The following is a 23,424-nucleotide window of genomic DNA, read 5'->3' as shown; positions in this document are numbered from 1 at the left end:
CCAGCCTCGCGCCTGCTACCCCCTCCTCGCCCCCACAGCCCCGCCCCCACAGCCCCGCCCGCTCCCCAAGCCCCGCCTCCGAGGAACCCGCGCGCCGAAGGCCAGGCCTGGGCGGAGCGCAGAGTGCGGGGCGCTGGGGAGGCTGCGCCGCAGCACCCGGTTGGTCAGGACCAAGTGGGCCCGAGGCGGACGTGAGAAGGGTCGGGCCAAGATGGCGGTGCAGGTGGTGCAGGCGGTGCAGGCGGTTCATCTCGAGTCTGACGCTTTCCTCGTTTGTCTCAACCACGCTCTGAGCACAGAGAAGGAGGAAGTGATGGGGCTGTGCATAGGGGAGGTGAGTAGCTCTGTTAGCCTGTCCAGAACCCTGCTAAGCAGTCCCAGTGTGTCTCAGGGGTGGGTGCCGGCAGCTCCCAGGGCTGCGGAGGCCACAGGCATACTCGATTTAGATCCTTGGACACCCTTTACATAGCTCTGTCGCGGGGATCCCCGTTTCTTCTGGCCGCCGGACACTTGTTTAGTCTCCTGCGAGTCCCCGGCGGTATGTACAGGCCCCGGGAGCCTTGCCCTTTCTCCTGTAGCCTGGGGCTTCTCTTTAGATCTGCGCTTTTCGCCCCCTTGACCAAAAACTGCAAGGCAGGTCAAAAAGACACTGGAGTATATTAAGGACGTCTGGGTATTACGATGCAGCAGCTGACCACGGTTAGAGCCCCTTGCCTTGCCTAGTCTTCCGTCTAGGGAGCAGAGATAACAACCAAAGCGTTTGAAGGGTATCGAAGAGCCTAACAGAAGGTGCGAGGCTTGAAGGAAGCAAAAGTTTCCGCTGCATTGTGTTGAGGAGGGGCCAAAGAGGATGAGGAAATACAGTTTAGCTGTTTACGGGTCTAAAGTAATTCTCCAGTCTTTCATACCGTGTGCATGAACACATGACCTAATTGTCAAATAATCTGCATATATATACGTCAAACAAACGTAATGTGATCAATAATGTTTTCTGCTTTTTCCCACTCTAGTTGAACGATGATCCAAGGTAAGACCGTATCTGTTTACTCATATCTTATAATCTCTAAGTAATTGTTAACTCAAAATTATGGCGACTTTGACAGTATTGTGTCCGGATCGTGTCTTAAATTAATTACCATTATCGCTCCGGGGCTCTCTCGATGCAATTTGAGTTCCACCCCAACCTTGAACTTTGGTTTCTGCCTTACCTCCTATTGAGTTGAGATATGGGATAAACATCTTAATAAGGATTATCATAATTGTTGGGTTTTAGGGGTGACACAGGGTCTCGCTCCGTCGCCCAGGCTGGAGTGCAATGGCACGATCTCGGCTCACTGCAACCTCGGCCTCCCAGGTTCAAGTGATTCTTATGCCTCAGCCTCTCGAATAGCTGAGATTACAGGTGCCCGCCACCACACCCGGCTTTTTATTTATTTATTTATTTTTTGTACAGACAGGGTTTCACCATGTTGACCAGGCTGGTCTCGAACTCCTGGGCTCAAGCAATCTGCCCACCTCGACCTCCCAAAGTGCTGGGATTACAGGCATGAGCCACCTCGCCTGGCCTTGCTTGGTGTATTTCATGTTCTGTCTCCTCTTAAATGCCAGTGAGATATCAGGAATTTTCTTTGTGACAGAGAGCATATACGTTTAGAGGCATTTCCCCCTGTTGATCCATTCCTTCACGTAAATTGACAGTGACATTGCCTTTCCTCCTGATGGACCTCAGTGATCTCAGAGATCCCCAGTAGCTTCAATGTTTGACATGGTGAAACCTTTAGGTAATGTTTTAATTTAAACTTCACATCATAACATAGTGTACTTCTCAAGCCCACCTCCTTAATTCCCAGGATTCCAGGAATTCAGCTTTGTCTGTGATAACTTTATACACTCAGCCACTTGTGCATGTCTCCCAGATTGCTTCTAACAGATATAGAGAGTGCAGCTCTAGTCTCAATTCAGTTTCCCTCCTCTTCTTTGGTCTCTGCTAAGATTTCATTGTGAAAACAGTTAATCCTGTTATTTTGCTTTAATTCCTTTTTATATTCCAAACCCCACTTCCTTTTTTTTTTTTCTGATTTATTCCCAGTAGGAGTGACTCCAAATTTGCATATACTGGAACTGAAATGCGCACAGTTGCTGAAAAGGTATGTGTGCTAAAATTTTGCATGATGGAAACTTGCAGTTGGGGAAAGATTTCTATAATCCAGTGATCTCAGGCAGAATATGCGGTTTCTGGCTGGATGAGATATTCTTTCTAGTAAAATCAGAATCTACTCACTAGGAATCCGACCTAATTTTCTGTTCTTTGTAGCAAATTGTCTCTACTTGATCAAGATTAATAATCACTGTCAGTACCACCCTCTTGCTGCTCTCCTTGCTGTCACTGCCTGTTTTCTGGCCCTTCTCCCACTTTCCTTGAGACTTTGGCATGTGGTTCACATCACTATTACCTCTTTATCCCGAATTCCAGCATCTACTCATGCAACCCTCTCTTCTTAAACAAGCAAACTAACCATAGCATCATACTTCTTAGTCTACCTTGACTTTTTTCTTATCCACACTCCTACACCACCTTTTTTGGCATGCTCTAGCCTTGATGGTCTAGCGTAATGCTTCTCACTTAATCGTGGTATAGGACTGGTTATTGTTTTCCCCAATCTGTCAGACTGATGCTTTTGTAAAATACAATAAAAATGAATTATTTCCCCCTCTTCCCACCAGGTTATCAGGCCACAGCTTCATCTACTTATACAAATTTCACCTTCATCACTTTGCATCTCTTCACATATCAAAGAAATAAGTCCTCTTCCTATCCAAAGCTGCAGCTTCTTCAGAGACCTTGTTTATCAATGTTCTGTCTCTTTTCTGGGTGTTTTCCCTGTCACCTGGTTCTTTTCTCTTAGGATAAAAATATGCTTAAATTACTCTCGTTTTCAGAAAGGAAAGCTACTTCTTAATCCTGTATCTTCCTGTAGTCACTACTCTTATATCCTTCCTTTAATAGCCTGACTTCTTAAAAGAATGGGCTACGATTACTACTCTGTCTTCACCTTCCCCAGTCAAACCCACTGAGGTTTGGTTTCTAATTCTACCTTCGGTGGATTATTTCCTGGTGCTTATCTTAGTCTTTCTCCTTGAATCTCTGAACTCTCATGGGTTTCTGTTGGTTTTGCTGTATTCCTTTTATTCCTGTTTCCCCCTTCCCACAGTCATTTGTGGACTCCTCTTCCTCCTCTGTCTATGCATTAAAAATTACTCATTCCTCTTAGGCACTGAAATCTCTGACTAAAGTAAGAAAGAGAGAAAGAAACAATTCACCCTAGGCATCAGTTACTATGATACATTCCAAATCTTAATAATGTAATTTTATTATTCAAGATTTCATGCCCTCGTCTTGAGTTTTATGTCAGTTTTTACTGTCTAAATTAGGTATTAAACTTTATTAGTTAACCTACCTTTTTAGTATTGCATAGTGTATTTTTTATCCTTTTATTTTTAGCCTTTCTGTGTACTAATATTAAAAATGTGTCTTATTAGCGGTAAACACTTTAAAAAAAAATCCAGTGTGATCATTTTTTTAAGTGGAGTATTTAGTTGAAAAACAAAAATAAACCACAAAAAAAAGAAATATAATGTGAGCCACAAATGTGATCCATATACATAATTTTAAATTTTTTAGTAATCACAGTAAAAAGGAATAAATGAAATTAATTTGAAGGGTATATTTTATTTAACCTAAGTATATGAAGGATTATTATTTTAATATGTAGTGAATATTAAGAAATGTTGAGATATTTTACATTTCTTTTTTCTCTTTTGTGTTGTCTTTGAAGTCCATGTGTATTTCATACTTGCTGCACATCTGAAATCAGACCTGTTGCACAGTGAAAATCTATAGCTGATTTCAAAGGCCTCCTCTCAGATTTCACCCTTGTCCCTTCAACATCTGATAATGTTAAGCCCACTCTTTCCCCTGAAACTCTTGTACCATTTCCTTGTTCTGGTTTTGCCTTCTTTGTCTTCTTCCCTGGCCCTTCTTGTTCTTCCCCACACTAAATGTGGCCACTCCCCTTGATTCAGGCCAAGACCTCTGCTCCCTGTCTCCACACCTTTTTTGTCCACTCATAAACGCTTTATTGATTCCTGCATTGATTCTGTTTGAGTCTAAGCTATAATCCCACTTGCCTGCTAAAAATTGCCATATTGTATATCTCTCATCCCAGATTATCTCATCTGAAAACAAGCTCTTCTTTCCTTCCTGACCCTTTCTAAACTTAGATCTGCCTCACATCTTCTACCTAGTTTCAACCTTGAAACTTTAGAGTCATCTTTGACTGTTTCCTGTCTACCATCACCCATGGTCCATAAGCTACCAAATGTTGTAGATTCATTCTTTTTAATGGGTCTCAAATCTGTTTCTTCCATCTCTGCCATCTGCTTAGCCCAGTACTTCATTGTTACTTCATCTACAGTTTATCTGAAATAATTTTTTTCCTTTGAGTTCATCCTGCAAATTATGGCTTGGCATTTCAGGTCTTGTACATTCTCACTCCAACTTTCTTAGCCTTGCCATCTGCCATTTCACCTCAAGTTCTGTATCTAAATCAGTTGGCCAAGTTGTCTCCCAGACACCTCATTCACACTTTACTACTTCCATTTGGCACCTGTAGAAATCTGTTCCCCCCACTTCCCACAGTAATCAAGGAATAGATACACTTGTCTGCCTTTTCTGTGAAGATTTTTTCTTTTTTAGATTCATATCCTGCTTATGTAAAAGATTACTTTTCTAATGTAAGTGAGTTCTTTCCTCTGAGCTCCTGTATTAGTCTGTTATCACACTATAAAGAACTCTCCGAGGCCGGATGCGGTGGGTTATGCCTGTAATCCCAGCACTTTGGGAGGTCGAGGCGGGCCTGAAGTCAGGAGTTTGAGACCAGCCTAGCCAATTTGGCTACCAAAAAATACAAAAAGCCAGGCGTGGTGGCATGTGCCTGTAATCCCAGCTGCTGGGGAGGCTGAGGTGGGAGAATCGCTTGAACCCAGGAGGCAGATGTTCCAGTGAGCTGAGATTGCACTGCTGCACTCCGGCCTGGGCAACAGAGTGAGACTGTGTCTTAAAAAAAAAAAAAAAAAAAAGAAAAAAAAACCTCCCTGAGACTGGGTAATTTATAAAGAAAAGAGGTTTAATTGATTCACAGTTCCACATGGCTGGGGACGCTTCAGGAAACTTATAATCATGGCGGAAGGTGAAGGAGAAGCAAGGCACATCTTACATGGTGGTAGGAGAGAGAGAGAGAGAGTAAAGGGGGGAAGTGCCACAGTTTTAAACCATCAGATCTCCTGAGAACTCACTCTCACACTATTATGAGAACAGTGTGGGGGAAATCTACCCCTACAGTCCAATCACCTTTCACCAGGTGTCTTCCGTGATATGTGGGGTTTACAATTTGAGGTGAAATCTGGGTAGGGACATAGAGCCCAGCCATATCAGGTCCTATGGCATTGACTTACTACATTATCTTAGTGGAGTTTCATGAATGACAACTTGCCACTCAACCATGTCGTTAGCACATTGAAACCTTTGATTTATATTCCTTTGTGTGACACAGTGTTTTGTACATAGTTGTAAGTCAAATAATTACTGGTTGATCATTCCAAAAGTCCTTCCTTGATCTAAATATTAGCATATATATTTTAAATTTTTGTGTCTGAAATGTATATATTGAGGTTGGGTGTCTTTTATTTGAAACATTTCATTATTCATGAGAAAAGTGCCAGTTTTCTAAAATGGAATATTTTATCTCATATTATAATAAAATGAAATTCTGTAGTTGAAGGAGGATGCGTTATTGGAGAGAGCCATAAGTAACCATTTCTGTGGATTTTCCTTTAGGTTGATGCTGTCAGAATTGTTCACATTCATTCTGTCATCATCTTACGACGTTCTGATAAGAGGAAGGACCGAGTAGAAATTTCTCCAGAGCAGCTGTCTGCAGCTTCAACAGAGGCAGAGATATCCTTACTGGTCGATAGAAGCTTTTATGTGCTCTGGGGTTCCTGAGCCACATTGCTGCTTGCTTGCTGCAATCATCCTACTTTAGGTGGTTTCACAAATTTTCTTCCCTTAGATCCAATTGTTTGGTTATTAGAATTTCTCTCTCTTTCTTCTTTTGAGTGGGTTTTATTGGAAGAATTAGAAATTTTCTGACATTCCTGCTCCTAAATGCCAAAAGATGTCAGGGTCAATCACTGTGACAATGAACTCTGTGTGGAGTCCCCTCCATCTTCCTCCCTAGTCTTCTCTCCATTCCTCCCTGCCCTTCCTTCCAGTTTTCCTAGTATCATTTAATTTCTAGGCCATTTACTACCTTGGTCTCTATCCTCTTGAGAGATTCTCCTTTGTGACTTCCTTTCAAAAAATGCAATGCTAGGAACTGAATGCAATGTTTCATGTTAAATATAACCCCAAAATGATAAAATGGGGCATTTGTTTCCTGTGATTTATTTCAGTATGTTACTGAGTGCCCTGACTAGCGCCTCATGAGTGAATATGAAGCTGATCCCCATCCCGCTTTTGTTTTCTTGAGGGATCCTTTCCCTGGCTTCTGGTAGTTTCCTCACATCCTTCCGCTCATCAGTGATCTGTTGAATGCTCAAGTGGGACCCTCAAGTGCGGATATGCAGGCTGTCTCTGCAGCTCTCCTCTGTGGTCCTCTGCCCTGCAAACTTCAGCTGCAATTACTATTTGTTAAGCACTTACTAGTTGTTTGCCAGGCACTACGCTAAACACTGTGTGTGGATTATTGCATTTACTCTTCACTGCTCTGAAACATTATTTCCCTGCCTCAGTCTGCAACTGAAGAAATGGGCTAAGAGAAGTTAAGTAGTTTCTCTTGTCATTTGAAAACTTGAAAATATATCTTAGAAATATTGTTTATCAGACTTAGTTGTATAAAAAGGATTATTTTAATATAAATAATTTGGAGGAAAACTAATCAGCATTTTACAGGATAATAGCAGCAGTCTTGAAAGTGACAACTTCTGACGATTTAGAAGAGCTTTTCAGATATCACAGTGGTAATGATTCAAGTGATCAAACATCAGCTAAATGAAACTTGAGGATGTAACTATATACGGCATTGGAAACCATATGGTTTCTAGTTTAAAAAATTTTGGCTTTAAATGGGCGTTATGGAAAACTCAGCATTAACCTTATTTCATTCTTTCGTTGCCATTAAATTGCAATAAGCTTATTTTAAACTTCAGGGTGTTTTCTGAGCCCTTATTAGCATTAGAAAATTTTGTTCCCACATTTTGAAAGGACCTTGACAGACACACAGGTTGGCTGAACTGACAGGCCGCCCCATGAGAGTTGTGGGCTGGTATCATTCCCATCCTCATATAACTGTTTGGCCTTCACATGTCGGTGAGTATCATGGGGTTGCAATGTTTATTGTTCTCAGAAATTAATATCATGTTTCCTTCTCCATTACATAGGGTATGGTTATTTTAAACCAAAATTCGACTGTCCTTAAGCAGATGTCACTATTTTGATTTATTTTGTTATGTATTAAAAGTAATGATTTATGTCATATTGATTGTTTTTAATAAGTCTGTCAGTTGATATAAAAAATTAAACTGTTAACTGAAAATTGCTGATTGCTGAATATCATTACTGTCCAGGACACTCCCATTCTGCAGACTTAAAGGGCAAAATTTGCAAAATTGATTTTTACAGTTGCTGTTTACGTATAGTCCATTGGGGCTCTCAATATACATCTTTACCCTTCTAATCGGTGTAATGTAACTAAATTGCTTTCTCTCTACCTTTACCCCTTTTTGAGAATAATTTTTTTTTTGTCCGTATCTGCCTCTCCAGAAAGGAGGAAAGTAACTTGGGGAGAGTGAACTAATATTCACAAGCACTTAACTATGTGCTAATGGTTTACAAATGTTTTCTTCTCCAATCCTTGTGGCAACCTGTGAGTTAGAGATCTTACCCCCATTGTACAGAAGAGTAAACAAAGACTCACATGAATTAAGTGGCAGAGCTGAGGTTAGAACCCAGGTCTGACTGCCAAGTCTGCTCTTCCCACTGTGCTAGTACTAGTCATATGGGTTTGACTTGATGATAGCAAGTTCTAAATTCGTTTATGCTGTGATACGAATGGCAAAAATTCATCAGTGGTACAGTCCCAGACTTTAATGAAACACGAGTGGTCCTAAGAAATACAGTATTAATTCTCAGTCTTGGGTGGGTGAGGATGTTTCTCAGAATCACCTGAGAAAGCTTTTATAAAATGTGCCTGCCCCAAATTAATCTTTCCTAGACCGTAACTCAGACCTACTGTGACAACCTCTGGGAGTAGGTGTTAGGTGGGGATATTGTTGAACACCCCCAGTTTAATACTGATTTAGAATAAGGGAGATGACAGATCTACCTTCTCCCAGATTTGCCAAATTTTAACATTTTGCAACATTTGCTGTATCATTCTCTTTTACATATATGTATATACATATATGTATATTCCTGAAGTATTAGACTAAGTTGCAGACATGGTACCTTTTACCCCTACTCTGCATTATGAATTTTCCTAAACACAAAGAAATTCTCTTACATAACCATGGTACATTTATAAAAACTGGGAAATTAACATTCATATAATACTATTATTTAAATTACAGACCTTATTCAGATTCTTTAATTGGCTCACTGATGTCCCAATAAAGTTGTTTTTATAGCTATTAATCTGTTCCTGTAAAGCCTTAATGTCACTGAAAAAATTCAGTGTCTGATTTGTTTTCCTGTCACTGTCAACACTGAAATCAGATTGGCCTAAAATTTTTCCCATGGTAGTGCCATCAGCCAGAAAGAATGAAGTACCAACTACTAATGAAGAAAAGTTTGACACATATGTTACTGAACAGTTATTTTCACTATGGTAATAAGTTACAGTGGGAAATAAATACATAAAATTTGGTGGTAAAAAGAAATTCCCTACGAATTTAAGGAAAAAAACCTTATAAGTATCTGAAGCAGAGCACCCAGAAAGTTTCAGAGTTCAGAGAATAATTGAATTCTCTCAGGGGAGAAGATCTGAGCCATTAAACAAGAACCCAGGTAGGTGTTTGTAATGTAGCAGTAGTGGGAACATTTCAATCTTTATAGCAGTTAGAAAAAAAAAGGGATATTGCAGAAAGTAACTGAAAAAAATCAACTCTAAATTATGAAATGATTAAGGAGCCTGTGCTCCATAATTCAAGACAAAATAGATTTGGAGTCCAGAGTGTAGAGATCCTACCTGAACAAGTATTAGAATATGCAATAAAGGCTATGTGTAAAGAAAGTTTAGAGAGTTACCACAGCGTGAGGGTTGAAAATACCAGCTTTGATTTAGTTGGGGACTAGGTCTGTGTTAGCATCTTGTTTCAGTCACTTACCAGTTGAGAAAATATTTTAACTTGTCTGTGCCTCTCTAGTTTCCTCTCTGTCAGAAAAGAACATAGTCTCAGAGTTGTTAGGAGCAGTGTATGAAATCATGTATACAACACCTTGTCCAACACTTACCATGGTAGCTGTTCACCTATAAAATGAACAAGAAAAGAAATACACCAAAGCATTTATTTGTAAAACTCTCAAGGACATGGAGAGAGTGTATGAAATATCTATATTGAAGGGCAGACAATATTCAAAGGATTAACAATGAGGACACATCAAGTCTCTCACCTGAGATCTCAAAAATATTTACAGGCTGGGCATAGTGGTTCACGCCTGTAATCCCAGCACTTTGGCAGGATGAGGTAGGCAGATCACTTGAGGTCAGGAGTTGGAGACCAGCCTGGCCAACAAGGTGAAACCCTGTTTCTATTAAAAATGTAAAAATTAGCCAGGCATGGTGGCAGGTGCCTGTAATCCAAGTTACTGGGGAGGCTAAGGCAGGAGAATTCAATTGAACCTGGGAGATGGAGGTTGCAGTGAGCTGAGATTGTACCACTACACTCCATCCTGGGCGACAAGAGTGAGATTCTGTCTCAAAAAAGAAAAAGTACAGTAATGAAACTATGGGTACAACTAAAGAAAAATAATTGCCCAACTGAGCTGGCATTCACACTCATCTCCAAACAGCCTTTTAAGAAGTAGTACCTTATAAATGTATGCAATTATGATTTGTCAATTAAAACTAACATTTAAGAAAGTAAACAAATGGGAAAAAAAGAATTGAGTCTAACAGAGGCACTGTATTGCAAACCGCAGAAAAAGTGAGCAATGAATAAAAACTTTAACTACCTTTAACAGGAAAAGAATTCCAAGCTATGGCAAAGAATGGCAAGTGAGAAAGAGTGAAATCTTTTTTTCTGTTAAAAGAAAGGTATAATTTTAGTTGGTGAGGGAGAGTGATGTGACCATTTCAGTGCTTTTTATGATAAGGTAATTAGTGCAATTAGGTTAAGTTCCAGTGGGCTAGGTAACAGTGCTTTGAACATAATTTAAAGGGATCATTCCATAAAACGATTCTTCAGGAAATTTACTGGATACCTGTATGGAATAATAAGGTCATGGCTCCTGCTGTCCTAGACCTTAATGATTTTGTTGAGGGGAAAACAGAGTACTTAAAGGAAAACAATGAGTAACATGATAAAGAAGAAATGAGATGTCGTCCATATAGAACATTTGTGCTTGTAAGTATTAACAGGGGAAGCACCTATAAAAATAAAGCCTTGGGATTAGGAAAAAAGAAGAATAAGATTGTCTTTTATTAAAGACAAGCTGCAAACCTAAAGACTTGAACAAAAACTAACAAGCTAGGTTAAGCTGTATGGGGAAAATAAAGACCTGCCATCATAAGCTAAAGGGTAAGTGAGAGAAGATAGGTCATTCATTCTACAACAAAAGGCGCAGTAACTAAGGAAACTGTAATGAGACTGAATTATGTGCCTTACCATAGCAACACTCATGTACACAGGATAAAGTTTTACATGTAAGGAAGGGAAACTAGTTGAAATAGAAGAACTTGATAATCCACTTTCAGAATGTATTCATTCCTTCAAAAGAACATAAAGTGAGTTGGCCTTGGGTTGAGGTTGGCAGTGGAGGGGACAATGAACAAAAGCAAGGGTGAGGTAGGACAAGCACACATACAAAGACTTTAAAATTTCATATTAAAAGAATTTTGGTCTTACAGAAAAATTTCAAGAATAGTATGAAGAACCAGATGCAACAGTTGTTAACCTTTGGTTGCATTTGCTTGATTATATTCTCCCTCCCTCTCCAGCATACACACATGCACATGTGCACACATGCTATTTGAGAGTGAGTTGCAGACATGATGCTCCTTTACCTTTAAATACTTGATTGTGTATTTCTCAAGATTAAGGTTATTTATTTCCATAACCACCGTGCAATTGTCAAAATAAGCACATTTAATAAATACAATCTTATTGTACAAACTACACAGAACTTATTCACATTTTGCCAGTTAACTCAATATTGTCCTTTATGGCAGTTTTTTTCTTTCCGATCCAGGATCCAATCTCAGATCATGCATGGCATTTAGCCTTCATGTCACTTTAGTCTCCTTTCCTCTGGACCAGCTCCTTAGACTTGTTTTCCTCTTTCATGACATAGACATTTTAGGAGATGGACTATTGCTCCATGTCTGCTGTTTGCTTATGACTAGATTCAGGTTACGCACTTTTGGCACGTGGTGCTAGGCCTTTCTCAGCATCTCCCATCAGGACGTGCGTGATTTCTCTGCCTCACACTAACATTTTCATGCCGCTGATGAGGCAGAATTAACAAATGTGAGTCAAATGGGAAGAGGTGATAACAAGCCTCTTCTCAGCTTGTCCATTTGTTGAACAGATACTGAGGACTTGTCCATGCCAATTTGTAATAATATCTGCAAAGCCAATTCCGCAATTGTGAAGCTGTGCAGTTCCATGGTGTCTCTGATCAGTATGCTCCTACTTTCTGCAAAGGCAAACCCTTTCATTTTCAAATCTCTGAATTCCCCATTTCTGCTTTCACGTTCAGCAATGTTATTTAACATTGCTTCCCACTTTAATAGAGAAAACAGGAAGTTTTTTTTTGTTTTTGTTTTTGTTTTGAGAGGGAGTCTCGCTCTGCCGCCCAGGCTGGAATGCAGTGGCACGATCTCGGCTCACTACAAGCTCCACCTCCCGTGTTCATGCAGTTCTCCTGCCTCAGCCTCCTGAGTAGCTGGGACTACAGGCACTCGCCACCACACCCGGCTAATTTTTTGCATTTTTAGTAGAGATGGGGTTTCACTGTGTTAGCCAGGATGGTCTTGATCTCTTGACCTTGTGATCCACCCGCCTCAGCCTCCCGAAGTGCTGGGATTACAGGTGTGAACCACCACGCCAGGCCCTAAAAAGTTTTTTTAAAGTAGGATAGGCCAGGTGTGGTGGCTCATGCCTGTAATTGCAGCACTTTGGGAGGTTGAGCTGGGAGGATTGCTTCAACCTGGGAGTTCAAGTCCATTCTGGGCAAGATGGTGAGCCTCTGTCTCTTAAATTTTTTGTTTTAATTAGCCAGGTGTGGTAATGCATGCATGTATTTCCACCTACTCAGGAGGCTAAGGTGGGAGGAACCCTTGAGCTCAGGAGTTGGAGGTGGCAGTGAGCTGTGATTGTACCACCGTGAGCCAGCCTGAGCGACAAAGCAAGACCTTGTCTCTTAAACATTTTCACCACGTAGCTCCTAAAAGGAAATGAGAAGGCCTATTTCTGAAATGTTTCCATGTCCCCTTGGGGACATTAAAGAGACATTAAAAGAGAATGTCTATTTCAGGCAAGAATAATAAAATGAGTTTTTAATACTACATATGGTTATTTCATCATATTTCTTAGGAATGGTGCTGTGTAATATCACAGTGCACAAAATCACAGATTCTTCAAGAAAACTGGTTCTTAAATACCCACAAAGGGGCCCAGTACAACCTGCAGCCTGCTGCATGCCTGTGACATTTAGTCTAACAGCTTAACCAGCCCTCTGCTGTACTTGCCATACAGAAAAGCTGAAACCACTGGTTTCCAGGTCAGTTTACGTGGTCCAATCCCTGACCTACTTTCTTCCTGAGAGACCCAACCAGAGGAAACTGTGACCAAAAGAGCATCTCTTGTGTACCAGGCCTGAGTTCAACAGAAAACAGATAAACAACCTCCAACTTTTTGTCCCTGGGTCTGAAGTCACATCCTGAAGGGTTTGGTTACACCAGTAATGAAACATACATGGTTTCCTATTGCTTTCCTTTCTTAATTTCCGGTGAGGATAATGTCACCAGAAGGTTCCATCTCCCTCTCTCAGTAACAGGGAGAAGTGAAACAGGCAATCGGATCTCAGGCAGGGTCTTGGCTTGAGCCTTGGGGCAGTTTACAGAGTTTCTGTCTTGACCACGGAGATCTTTAACAATTTGCTGGGTAGGTCCATAGCTGCCTGTTTCCCCCAAGACTGCTTTGCCATGACAGCTACCTGAATGACTCTGAGGAACTGCTCTTTGGTGATTTCAGGAGGTTCTTTCCCTTTAAGGGTTCTTCAGACAAAATGTCTGAAGCGCTCTCAATATGATTTTTGGTGATTCAGGAGGTTCTTTCCCTTTAAGGGTTCTTCAGACAAAATGTCTGAAGCGCTCTCAATATGAGTTTTGGGAGCGGCCAGCCTGGGTCTGGGAACAGAGGGATAGGACGTACCCTGCCTGGTCATGCCCAAGGGATTCTGATTATTCATCCACAGCACACCTTGGGAATCATGAACCTCCCGTCTGTGGTCACAGCTGTCTGTCCAGTGCTGGCTGACGTCCAAGCTAACAGCTGCCCCACTGGGAAACTTCATGCTGGTCACAATGGCATCTGTATCCTTTAAGGAGGCCATATCTGGTCAGAAGGCATGTCCGAGAGAAAACACAGTGTCTGGAGTGACTTTTCCCAGCAACATGCATGAGATGTCCGCATTGTGTACCCAGTCTTGTAGAGAACCCCACCTGCCCGCCCGCCCTGCCTTCCTTCCTCCATTCCTCCCTCCCTCCCTTCCCCCCCTGTCTTCCCTCCCTCCCTTCCTTGCCCTGGCTGGAGTGCAATGGCGCCATCTCAGGTCACTGCAACCTCCGTCTCCTGGGCTCAAGCAATTCTCCTGTCTCAGCCTCCCAAGTAGCTGGGATTACAGGCCCATGCCACCACGCCCGGCTAATTTTTGTGCATTTTGAGTAGAGATGGGGTTTCACCACATTGGCCAGGCTGGTCGCAAACTCGTGACCTCAGGTGATCCGCCCACCTTGGTCTCCCAAAGTGCTGGGATTACGGGCGTGAACCACTGCGCCTGGCTGGCCCCTTCTTTAGGAAACCGAGAGAGGCCCCTGCTCACAGCACCATCTGGTGGATCCTTGTGTAAGAACTGGATTAAAGCGCTTGTAAAATCCAGAGGAAACGCGTTCCCAGTCTCTTGGCTTCCTCTCTGAATGGGCGGTCGTCTATTCAAACCAGGCAGCCTCTTGCAAAGCACCCCCATCCCTGTTCTCGAATTACCCTAGTGCTGGCCAAATAATCGGCTCTGAAGGTTCAGTCCACTTTATATAGCCGATACTCAAAAACATACAGCAAGCAGCAGCTGTTCTTATCTAGTATATCCCAAAGCATCTCATACCTCTGTTGGAGGCTTCTGAAATAAGTCTTTGGCTGTTCTGAGAGCACCAGTAGGCTTTTCACTCAGAGCAGGAAAGGCTGAGAGGTGGCTAGCAGAAGTAGATTTGTGTCTGGACGGGAAGCAGAATGCGTGAGAGAATTTCTGAGCAGATACTGAGGGGCAAGAGTGAGTGGTGCAGGGTCCAAGGCTGCTGAGATGAGAATGAGCGTCCATAGGATGACAGCTCTTCGCGGGCAGCAGTGGCTGCAGTGGGTCCCTCTGAGCTCAGGTACTCTCCCAAGGGGTAGCCAATGGTCAGAGCGGGTACATCCATGAGGATGGGGTGCCAGAACGATCCCTCCTGGAGAAGGTTCGCCGGCGAGAAGAGTACGCCTTCCCACGGGGGAAGATGGCGGTACAAGGATCTCCCCTGGGAGGGTGACCAAGGCCAGTCTGAGCCTCTGGGGCCCCAAGGTCGGGGACTCTTGGTAGCCAGTGGACGGGCAGGGCCGACTCGCTTTGGCAGGCGCCAGGGCGAAGGTACTGAGCTTACGTGAAACATACTCTCGGTAACATTGTTTTAAGACAACCAGGCCAGGTGTGGTGGCGGCGCCTGTAGTCCCAGCTACTCGGGAGGCTGAGGCAGAAGAATGAACCCGGGAGGCGGAGCTTGCAGTGAGCTGAGATGACGCCACTGCACTCCAGCCTGGGCCACAAAGCGAGACTCCGTCTCAAACACACACACACACACACACACACACACACACACACACACACAAAACCAAGTTGAAGCGTCAGGGTAGACAACTATAGTTCTGGAGTTCAGAGTAAAAGTCTGGGACTGGAGATTGTTGGGAAGGAGTTGGGAGTGGTTGGTGTAGATTTGAAGCCACAAAACTAGATGAAATCCCCCAACGAGTGAGGGTAGAGAGACAAAAGGACTGAACACTGACCCTGGGCCACACCAATATTTGGAGAGTGGGAAGATGAGAAGGATCCAGCAACAGAGACAGGAAGTTAGAGACAAGTAGAAAGAGTGGGAACGTGAGGCAAAGTGAAGACTGTTTCAAGAAGGGAGTGATCAGCTGAGATCAGGTAAATGGAAGACCAAGAATAAATCATTGGTGACCTTCACAAAAAGCAGTTTGGGTAACATGATGGGGACACTAGTTGTTTTCAGTGGTTATAGATAAAATTGAATGGAAGTGACGTTTATGAAGCACCTTTGATGTGTGTTAAAAATTTTGCAATTTAAAAATTACAGAAACCCTGTGAGAGAAGGGATGATGTTTATTCTCATTTAACTGATAAGGAAATAGGCTTAACAGTACCAAGAATTTTACCAAGGTCATATAGCAGTACAGAGACCATTTTTACAATGCTATGCATGTTTAGCAGTATTTTCAGCCAATTCCCTTTGTACTCATTGCTGAGTACTGTTTGGTGTCAGTCTTTACTTAGGAAGACACTGGGGAGAAGTCAAAATCCAGATCAAAAAGGTATACACACAAAGAATGTTGAAGAACAGATTGCCAGACTAAGTGAATGTAAGCCATTGGGCGAAACTGTAATCGGCAATGTTTCATGGTGACACCTGATCTTTTGTATCCTTTATAAACAATGGTCTGAAGACTAAATTTAGCCTCTGGAGTTTCACTCTCATTGCCCAGGCTGGAGTGCAGCGGCACGATCTTGGCTCACTGCAACCTCTGCCTCCTAGGTTCAAGCGATTTTCCTGCCTCAGCCTCCCAAGTACCTGGGATTACAGGCATGCACCACCATGCCCAGCTAATTTTGAATTTTTAGTAGAGAAGGGGTTTCTCCATGTTGGTCAGGCTGGTCTCAAAGTCCCGACCTTAGGTGATCTGCCTGCCTTGGATTCCCAAAGTGCTAGGATTATAGGCATGAGTCACCATACCCGGCCATTTTTGGCATTTAATATTTTAATCCTTTCTAATGTTGTTCTTTGGTGCTTATTTATTATCTCTTTTCAAAAGTTCAGTAACCATATCAAGCAGAATCCTATGGATAAGAAAAAAATTAAGTAACCATATGGGGGGGTTTCTACTCTCTGGAATGTTGAATTTATATCACAACCACTTCCATACAATGGCTTCCTGTAAGATTTTCCTCCGTAATTGTTCCACACTTCTATTCTTTAGTAGCAAGCCTAATAAATATGTTTACTTTCCTAGAAGCTGTCCATCAAAAGGCTTTTTCTAGGAAATACTTTCTCTCCTTCCAGGGCCTTTCTTTGAGTCTCCATGGAGGAAATTATCAAGTTTTGGGGTAACTGAAATTTTTAACTTCTCTTTCTATACCACATTCCATAGCAGAGCTACTCTTGGGCTAGGCAGGCTAGAGTTATTAATGAGTTTTATTATTTAATGGCAGACTTTCGATAGTGTTACCCTAACCTAGCAAAACATTTATACTTTGACATTGTCCTTAGGATATATTCCTGTTTTGCCTATACAATCTGAATCCTAGGGAGATTATATGTCACTGTTATCTTTAAATCTTCAAGTCTGTGAGACACAGTTTATTGACAGAAGATTTTTAAATTTTCATTTATTTTCAGATGTTCGCACACAAGCCATGTACCAGATGATGGATCAAGGCTTTGTAGGACTTATTTTTTCCTGTTTCATAGAAGATAAGAACACGAAGGTATTGTGTGTGCGTGTGTGTGTGTGTGTGTGTGTGGTGTGTGTGTGTGTGTACACACAGAGTAGAGAAAAATCTCTTTGCAATTTTAATAGGATGGCCAGGAAAGGTTTCAATGAAAAGGGTCATTGAGTCAGGACCTGAAGAAGGTGAGGGAACAAGTCTGGTGGATTTCTTGGGGAAAGAACAGAAGAAATAGCCAGTGCAAAGACCCTAAGGTGAGTGTGGCATGTTCAGGAAACATCAAGGAAGTTGGTGTGGCTGCAGCAGACTGAGGAAGACCATGACCATACATCCCAGTTTGCCTCTATCAGTCCCAGTTTTACCCTATTATCCTACTGTCCTTCCCTCTTGGAAGTGTCCCAGTTTGAATGATAACTCATTTAGTTGTCCTGAACGAGGTCCAGATCTTGTAAGGCCTTGAGTTTGACTCTGACTTGGGAAGTAACTGGAGGATGACTTTATGTTTTAATGGGATCTCTCTGGCTTCTGTGTAGACTGAACAGTGGGCAGAGGGTGGGGGTGGAATCCATGGCATCAGTGAAACCTGTTAGGAAGATATTGCTGTAATCTAGACAAGAGATGATGGAAGTTTGGTCATGCTGGTAAGAGTGAAGATAATGAGAAGTGGTTGGATGCTGAATATAGTTTGATGGTTAGTAATAGTAACAACTACCATTTATCACCTATTGTATGGCATGTACTTATTAGGTGCTTTATATAAATATGCTGTAACCCTGACAACCCAGAAGCTCATAGAGGTTAAGCAGTTTGATCCGTGGCCAGTCTTGCCATGCTGTATTTGAATTCTGTTTGAATTTTATGTTCAAGAGGTTATAATATGTGTCAGTTCAAACAAAAAGAAAATTACTACTTAACATTGTAGGTATGAATTCTGCTAAGAATACCAATAGTGTCTTATTTAGTGCATTAGTTATATTCTCAGAATCTGTGTTAATATTTTCCATAAAATCAGTTTTCCAGAAACACTACAGTTCAGTACTTTGAACTTTATACATCATTTGATATGCTTTCAACTTTGTAATCATACATTTATTTATTTATTGTCATCATAAGTAGTTGTTTTCTTTTTTTTTTTTTTTTTTTTTGAGACGGAGTCTTGCTCTGTCGCCCAGGCTGGAGTGCAGTGGCCGGATCTCAGCTCACTGCAAGCTCCGCCTCCTGGGTTTACGCCATTCTCCTGCCTCAGCCTCCTGAGTAGCTGGGACTACAGGCGCCACCACCTCGCCCGGCTAGTTTTTTGTATTTTTAGTAGAGACGGGGTTTCACCGTGTTAGCCAGGATGGTCTCGATCTCCTGACCTCGTGATCCACCCGTCTCGGCCTCCCAAAGTGCTGGGATTACAGGCTTGAGCCACCGCGCCCGGTCATAAGTAGTTGTTGAATAAGTTTCTCAGCTTTCAGTATAGCAGTTTGAATGTTCAGGTTCTTAGGTTCCTGGTTCTTGTGTTTGTTACATGAGCAGATGTTTGGTTGTGACCATCTTATGTTGACTGAGCATATGATCCTTTTTCAGAAATTGATTTATGGCATATTCCATCTTTGGAATCTCTTTTAACCTTCTGCTTCTAGAGGGGCCTTTGGGGTCTTTCTCAATATTAATCTTTCTTTTTGTGATATTTCTTTCTTTCTTTTTTCCTTTGATAGACTGGCCGGGTACTCTACACTTGCTTCCAATCCATACAGGCCCAAAAGAGTTCAGAGTAAGTATTAGAGAGACTTATGTGTGTATTGAAGGGCTAACCTCCGATTCAGGGAATTTATTGTTTTGTTTCATTTTATTCCTTTCATTGGTAAAACACTAAGAACTCTGTATTTTTATTTATACTCATTTATAGCTCTAAGATGAGCTTTAGCAGTTTGGATATTGGGGACCTAGGAAGCTAGGGTCATATGAGCAGTCTCTTCACTGTAATTACATCACCACAGTCCTGCCTGACATTTCCTTTTGTACACTTACCCTAACTGAGCTGCTACTTTTCCTTTCTCTGGTAATCATAAATCAAAGACTGAACATGCAGAGTACTAGATTTGTATAGATTATTGTCTTTGCTGCGTCATAAACTTGATTTAAATGTTTGCATAGATCCATTTCCTTATTGAAATCCAACTTAATCTAAATTAGCAAATCTTTTTTCTTTTTTTTTTTTGAGACAGAGTCTCACTCTGTCACCCAGGCTGGAGTGCAGTGGTGTGATCTCGGCTCAGTGTAACCTCCACCTCCCGGGTTCATGCAGTTCTCCTGCCTCAGTCTCCTGAGTAGCTGGGACTACAGGCATGTGCCACCGTACACGGCTAATTTTTGTGTTTTTAAGAGAGAGATGAGGTTTCACCATGTTGGCCAGGATGGTCTCGAACTCCTGACCTCAGGTGATCTGCCTGCCTCGGCCTCCCAAATACTAGGATTACAGGTGTCAGCCACTGCACCTGGCCACTAGCAAATCTTAATCGAGTACCTACTATATGCCATGTTAATTCATTGTCTAATTGGGAGATAGAAGCAAATACTGTGTTACCTTTTTTCTTGTAATATTTATCAATTTATTATTATAGCATTGTTTGAAATGTCAAAGAATTGGGAAAAATCAGATGCTCATCAGTACAGAACTGATTAACTCAATTATAATACATTCATATAATGGAATAAAGTGCAGCCATTAAAAAAACAAAAACAAAAACGAGGAAGCTTGGTAGTAGTACATAAATATCTCCAAGATATTTTGTTAAATGGAAAATGCAGGGTAGAAGAACAGTATGCTACGGTTTGTGTAAAGATGTGGAAGAGAAATAGATAAATACCTAGTCAAGAAATATTAATTTTAAAAATTTAAAAATTTTCACCACACTATTACATGCATATGCATAAAAATATTGAATGGGACAGAAGTGCTTATAATAAATAGTTTCACTCCTCAAATGGAACCACTTCTTTCTCCTAATTTTCCTTTTAGTTCTTCTGTTACTTTGATATCTCCAAATAATATACTTATGATGTTCTTTCTTGATTTACCAATTTTGGATGTTTTCTATTCTTCTTTATTATTGTGTTATATTGCTCTCACAAATGAGGATTTAGCTCACTTACACTACCCCATCTCCATTGTCCTCAATGTAGTTATGTTACTATTTTTTGTTCTTCTGTTGGTTACTTTTCTAATGTTAAAGTTTGCTTATTTATTCTATTAACAATTGACAGTAGACAATATTTTTTGGCTCCCTGCCGTCACTTGTAGTTTTACCCTAAGCATTTATATTTTCACAGTTGTAAGCATCTATGTTCTGTGTTGTAACCATAATTGCATTTTCTGTGCTTTGTCTATGGTTGATTCTGAGAGTAGAAAATAAAGTGTTTATACTGTTATTATTATGTAAAGATTATTCCCTGTACAGCCAAGCAGTGTAGTGTACTATGATTCCACTTCCTTTCTTATATAGCTTTTTGTTTTTTACATGGGGTTTCGAGTGGCTTTTTCCCCTTATTTTTCTGTCTTTATCATCTCCCAGAGCTCTACGTCCTCAGAAGTAATATTAAAATATTTGAAATCCTTGCTTTTTCTAGGATTGCTCCCTTGAAACCCACTATCCTCTTACCCTAATCTGGTATCTTCTCTAGGCCTACTGCACAGCTGACATCCTGGGACTTTCCCTCATTATTCTCCTGGGTTGGATCCGTTGTGGTCTGGATTTTGTGTTATCTTTCTTGGTTCACTGTGTCATTTTGCTGGAAAAGACTCTCTAGTAACTTCCTAAGTTTTTAAACATCCAGTGTTACTGATGATAAGCCTTTGTAGGGCATTTTTTTCCCCTCTCTCTGACAGCTTTTAGGTATCTCTCTTTATTCTTGATGTGAAATTTTCTATGATTTTCTAACTATGATATAGTTAGAATGTGGATATTTTATTCACGCATGTCCAGACCAGTCATCAACTGAACACTTGAAGAGGACCCTCCACAGATCTCTAGAGTTCTCTTCCTGTGCAGCTCTTTCCTCCACAGTACTTTCCCTTGCAAACACAAGCTGTCTTGGCCTTCCTAGAGTCTCAGCTACATTTTCTCAACTTGGCATCTGTCAAGCTCTACCTGGGGATTCTCCCTGCGCTTCAGCTTGGAAACTTTCTCCAGCTTACCTCTGATAACTCTAATTCTATTTCCATACTTTAAGATTCATTCCAGCACTCTCCTTTTCCATGTTTGCAACTTTTTCCTTCAAAAGAGAGATGCTTTGCTTCTGCTAGCCACATTTTGTTTGTTACTCATCCCTAGAATATACAGAAAGTAGTTTCAGAATTGCTAATCTATATCACTGTGAAAGACAAACCTACTACCTACTAACTAGAGATTAAAATTTGTTTACAGTTCTTTTTATTGAGCTTTATTGAGGTATAATTAACATGCAGAATTGTACATATTTAATGTATACATTTTGATGAGTTTGGACATATGCCTAAGAGTATATACTCAAAATACTTAGTTGGATTCAGTCTATTTCCCCCCTGACCACTTCAGTGAGGTTATATGATTTATTTGAAAGACAGGTTTTCTTGTTTGCTTGTTTTCCATTTTGGGATTTTCTTTTAACCCATACTTTTTTCCCTTTTAGAGTATATGAAACATCAACATTGTTCAAAAAGTCAAAAGTCAGAACTATATACAGTTAATTTTGTTAGATAGACTAATATATGAATCTAATTTTATCTCTTTCTAAATGGCAATCCACTTGTTCCAAAACCATTGTTTAAAAAGTTTATGTTAGGTGGGCACAGTGGCTCATGTCTGTAATCCCAGCACTTTGGGAGGCCGAGGCGCGCGGATCACTTGAGGTCAGGAGTTTGAGAGCAGCCTGGCCAACATGGTGAAACCCCATCTCTACTAAAAATACAAAAATTAGCCAGGCATGGTGGTGTTTGCCTGTAATCCCAGCTACTTGGGAGGCTGAGGCAGTACAATTGCTTGAACCCGGGAGGTGGAGGTTGCAGTGAGCCGAGATCGTGCCACTGCCCTTCAGCCTGGGCGACAGAGCAAGGAAAAATAATAATAATAATAAAGAAGCTTATCTTCATGTCAGCAATTTTACGTGGCACCTTTTACCATATATGAAAGCTCCCTATTCACTTGGATCTATTTCTTAACTTTCTATTCTGTCTGTCCGTTTAGTTACCATTGCATTAATTATAGTGGCTTTATTTATTGTATGTTTTATTATCTGTAAGGCTAGTCTCCATTGTAGCTTTTCTTTTCTCAGTGTTTCAGTGTTTCCCTGACTATTCTTTTTTTTATTTTTTATTTTTATTTATTTATTTTTTTGAGACAACGTCTCGTCCAGTTGTCCAGGCTGGAGTGCAGTGGTGCGATCTTGGCTCACAGCAGCCTCTGCCTCCCCGGATCAAGCTATTCTGTCTTAGACTCCTGAGTAGCTGGGATTACAGGCACGTGCCATCATGCCTAGCTAATTTTTGTATTTTTAGTGGAGACAGGGTTTCACCATGTTGCCCAAGCTGGTCTCGAACTCCCAAGCTGGTCTCAAACTCCCAACCTTGGGTGATCTGCCCATCTCGGCCTCCCAAAGTGCTAGGATTACAGGCGTGTGCCCAGGCTTGAGCCACCATGCCCGTCTAAGACCCTGACTATTCTTACATGTTTGGTTTTTCATGTGAACCTTACTATCAACTTGTCTAGCTCCAGATAAAATCCTTTTGATATTTCCATTGAGATTGTGTTAAATTTATAAATTAATTGTGATGTTGCATCCTATCCAAGAGCACTGGCTGTCTTTCCATTTGCTGTAGTCTACTTTTGTGTCTTTCAGGAGTGTTGTTTTTCTCATACAGGTTTTGCATATGTCTTACTGAAATTTATTCTTAAGCATTTATCTTCTTTTTTGCTTTGTGAATGTTTTTTTTTCTATTACATCCTCTGTTTTTTGCTTGTATATTTGAAGGCTATTATTTCTGTATGTAAATTTTTTTTTTAAATTATACTTTAAGTTCTAGGGTACATATGCATAACGTGCAGGTTTGTTACATATGTATACTTGTGCCATGTTGGTGTGCTGCACCCATCAACTCGTCAGCACCCATCAATTCATCATTTATATCA

The 23,424-nt window shown here is 41.1% G+C and overlaps 1 protein-coding gene across 3 annotated transcripts in view; it reads left to right on the top strand.

Moving 5' to 3' along the window:
- The first annotated feature begins 71 nt into the window (after positions 1 to 71).
- Positions 72 to 23,424, top strand: part of BRCC3 (BRCA1/BRCA2-containing complex subunit 3) — a 47,454-nt gene continuing 24,101 nt past the window's right edge. For 2 of the 3 annotated variants that reach the window (XM_023193632.3, XM_023193634.1), the window contains exons 1-7: positions 72 to 334; positions 1,011 to 1,027; positions 2,090 to 2,147; positions 5,897 to 6,016; positions 7,342 to 7,429; positions 17,223 to 17,311; positions 18,976 to 19,031. In XM_023193632.3, the coding sequence (XP_023049400.1) occupies positions 212 to 334; positions 1,011 to 1,027; positions 2,090 to 2,147; positions 5,897 to 6,016; positions 7,342 to 7,429; positions 17,223 to 17,311; positions 18,976 to 19,031 (551 nt within the window). In that variant the 5' untranslated portion in view covers positions 72 to 211. The remainder of the gene's footprint in view (positions 335 to 1,010; positions 1,028 to 2,089; positions 2,148 to 5,896; positions 6,017 to 7,341; positions 7,430 to 17,222; positions 17,312 to 18,975; positions 19,032 to 23,424) is intronic. The other variant, XM_023193633.2, reaches the window with a different exon arrangement.

The sequence above is a fragment of the Piliocolobus tephrosceles genome, chromosome 12 (genome assembly GCF_002776525.5).
Source record: "Piliocolobus tephrosceles isolate RC106 chromosome 12, ASM277652v3, whole genome shotgun sequence".
Classification (NCBI taxonomy): domain Eukaryota; kingdom Metazoa; phylum Chordata; class Mammalia; order Primates; family Cercopithecidae; genus Piliocolobus; species Piliocolobus tephrosceles.
This window is presented reverse-complemented; position numbering and strand designations above follow the sequence as displayed.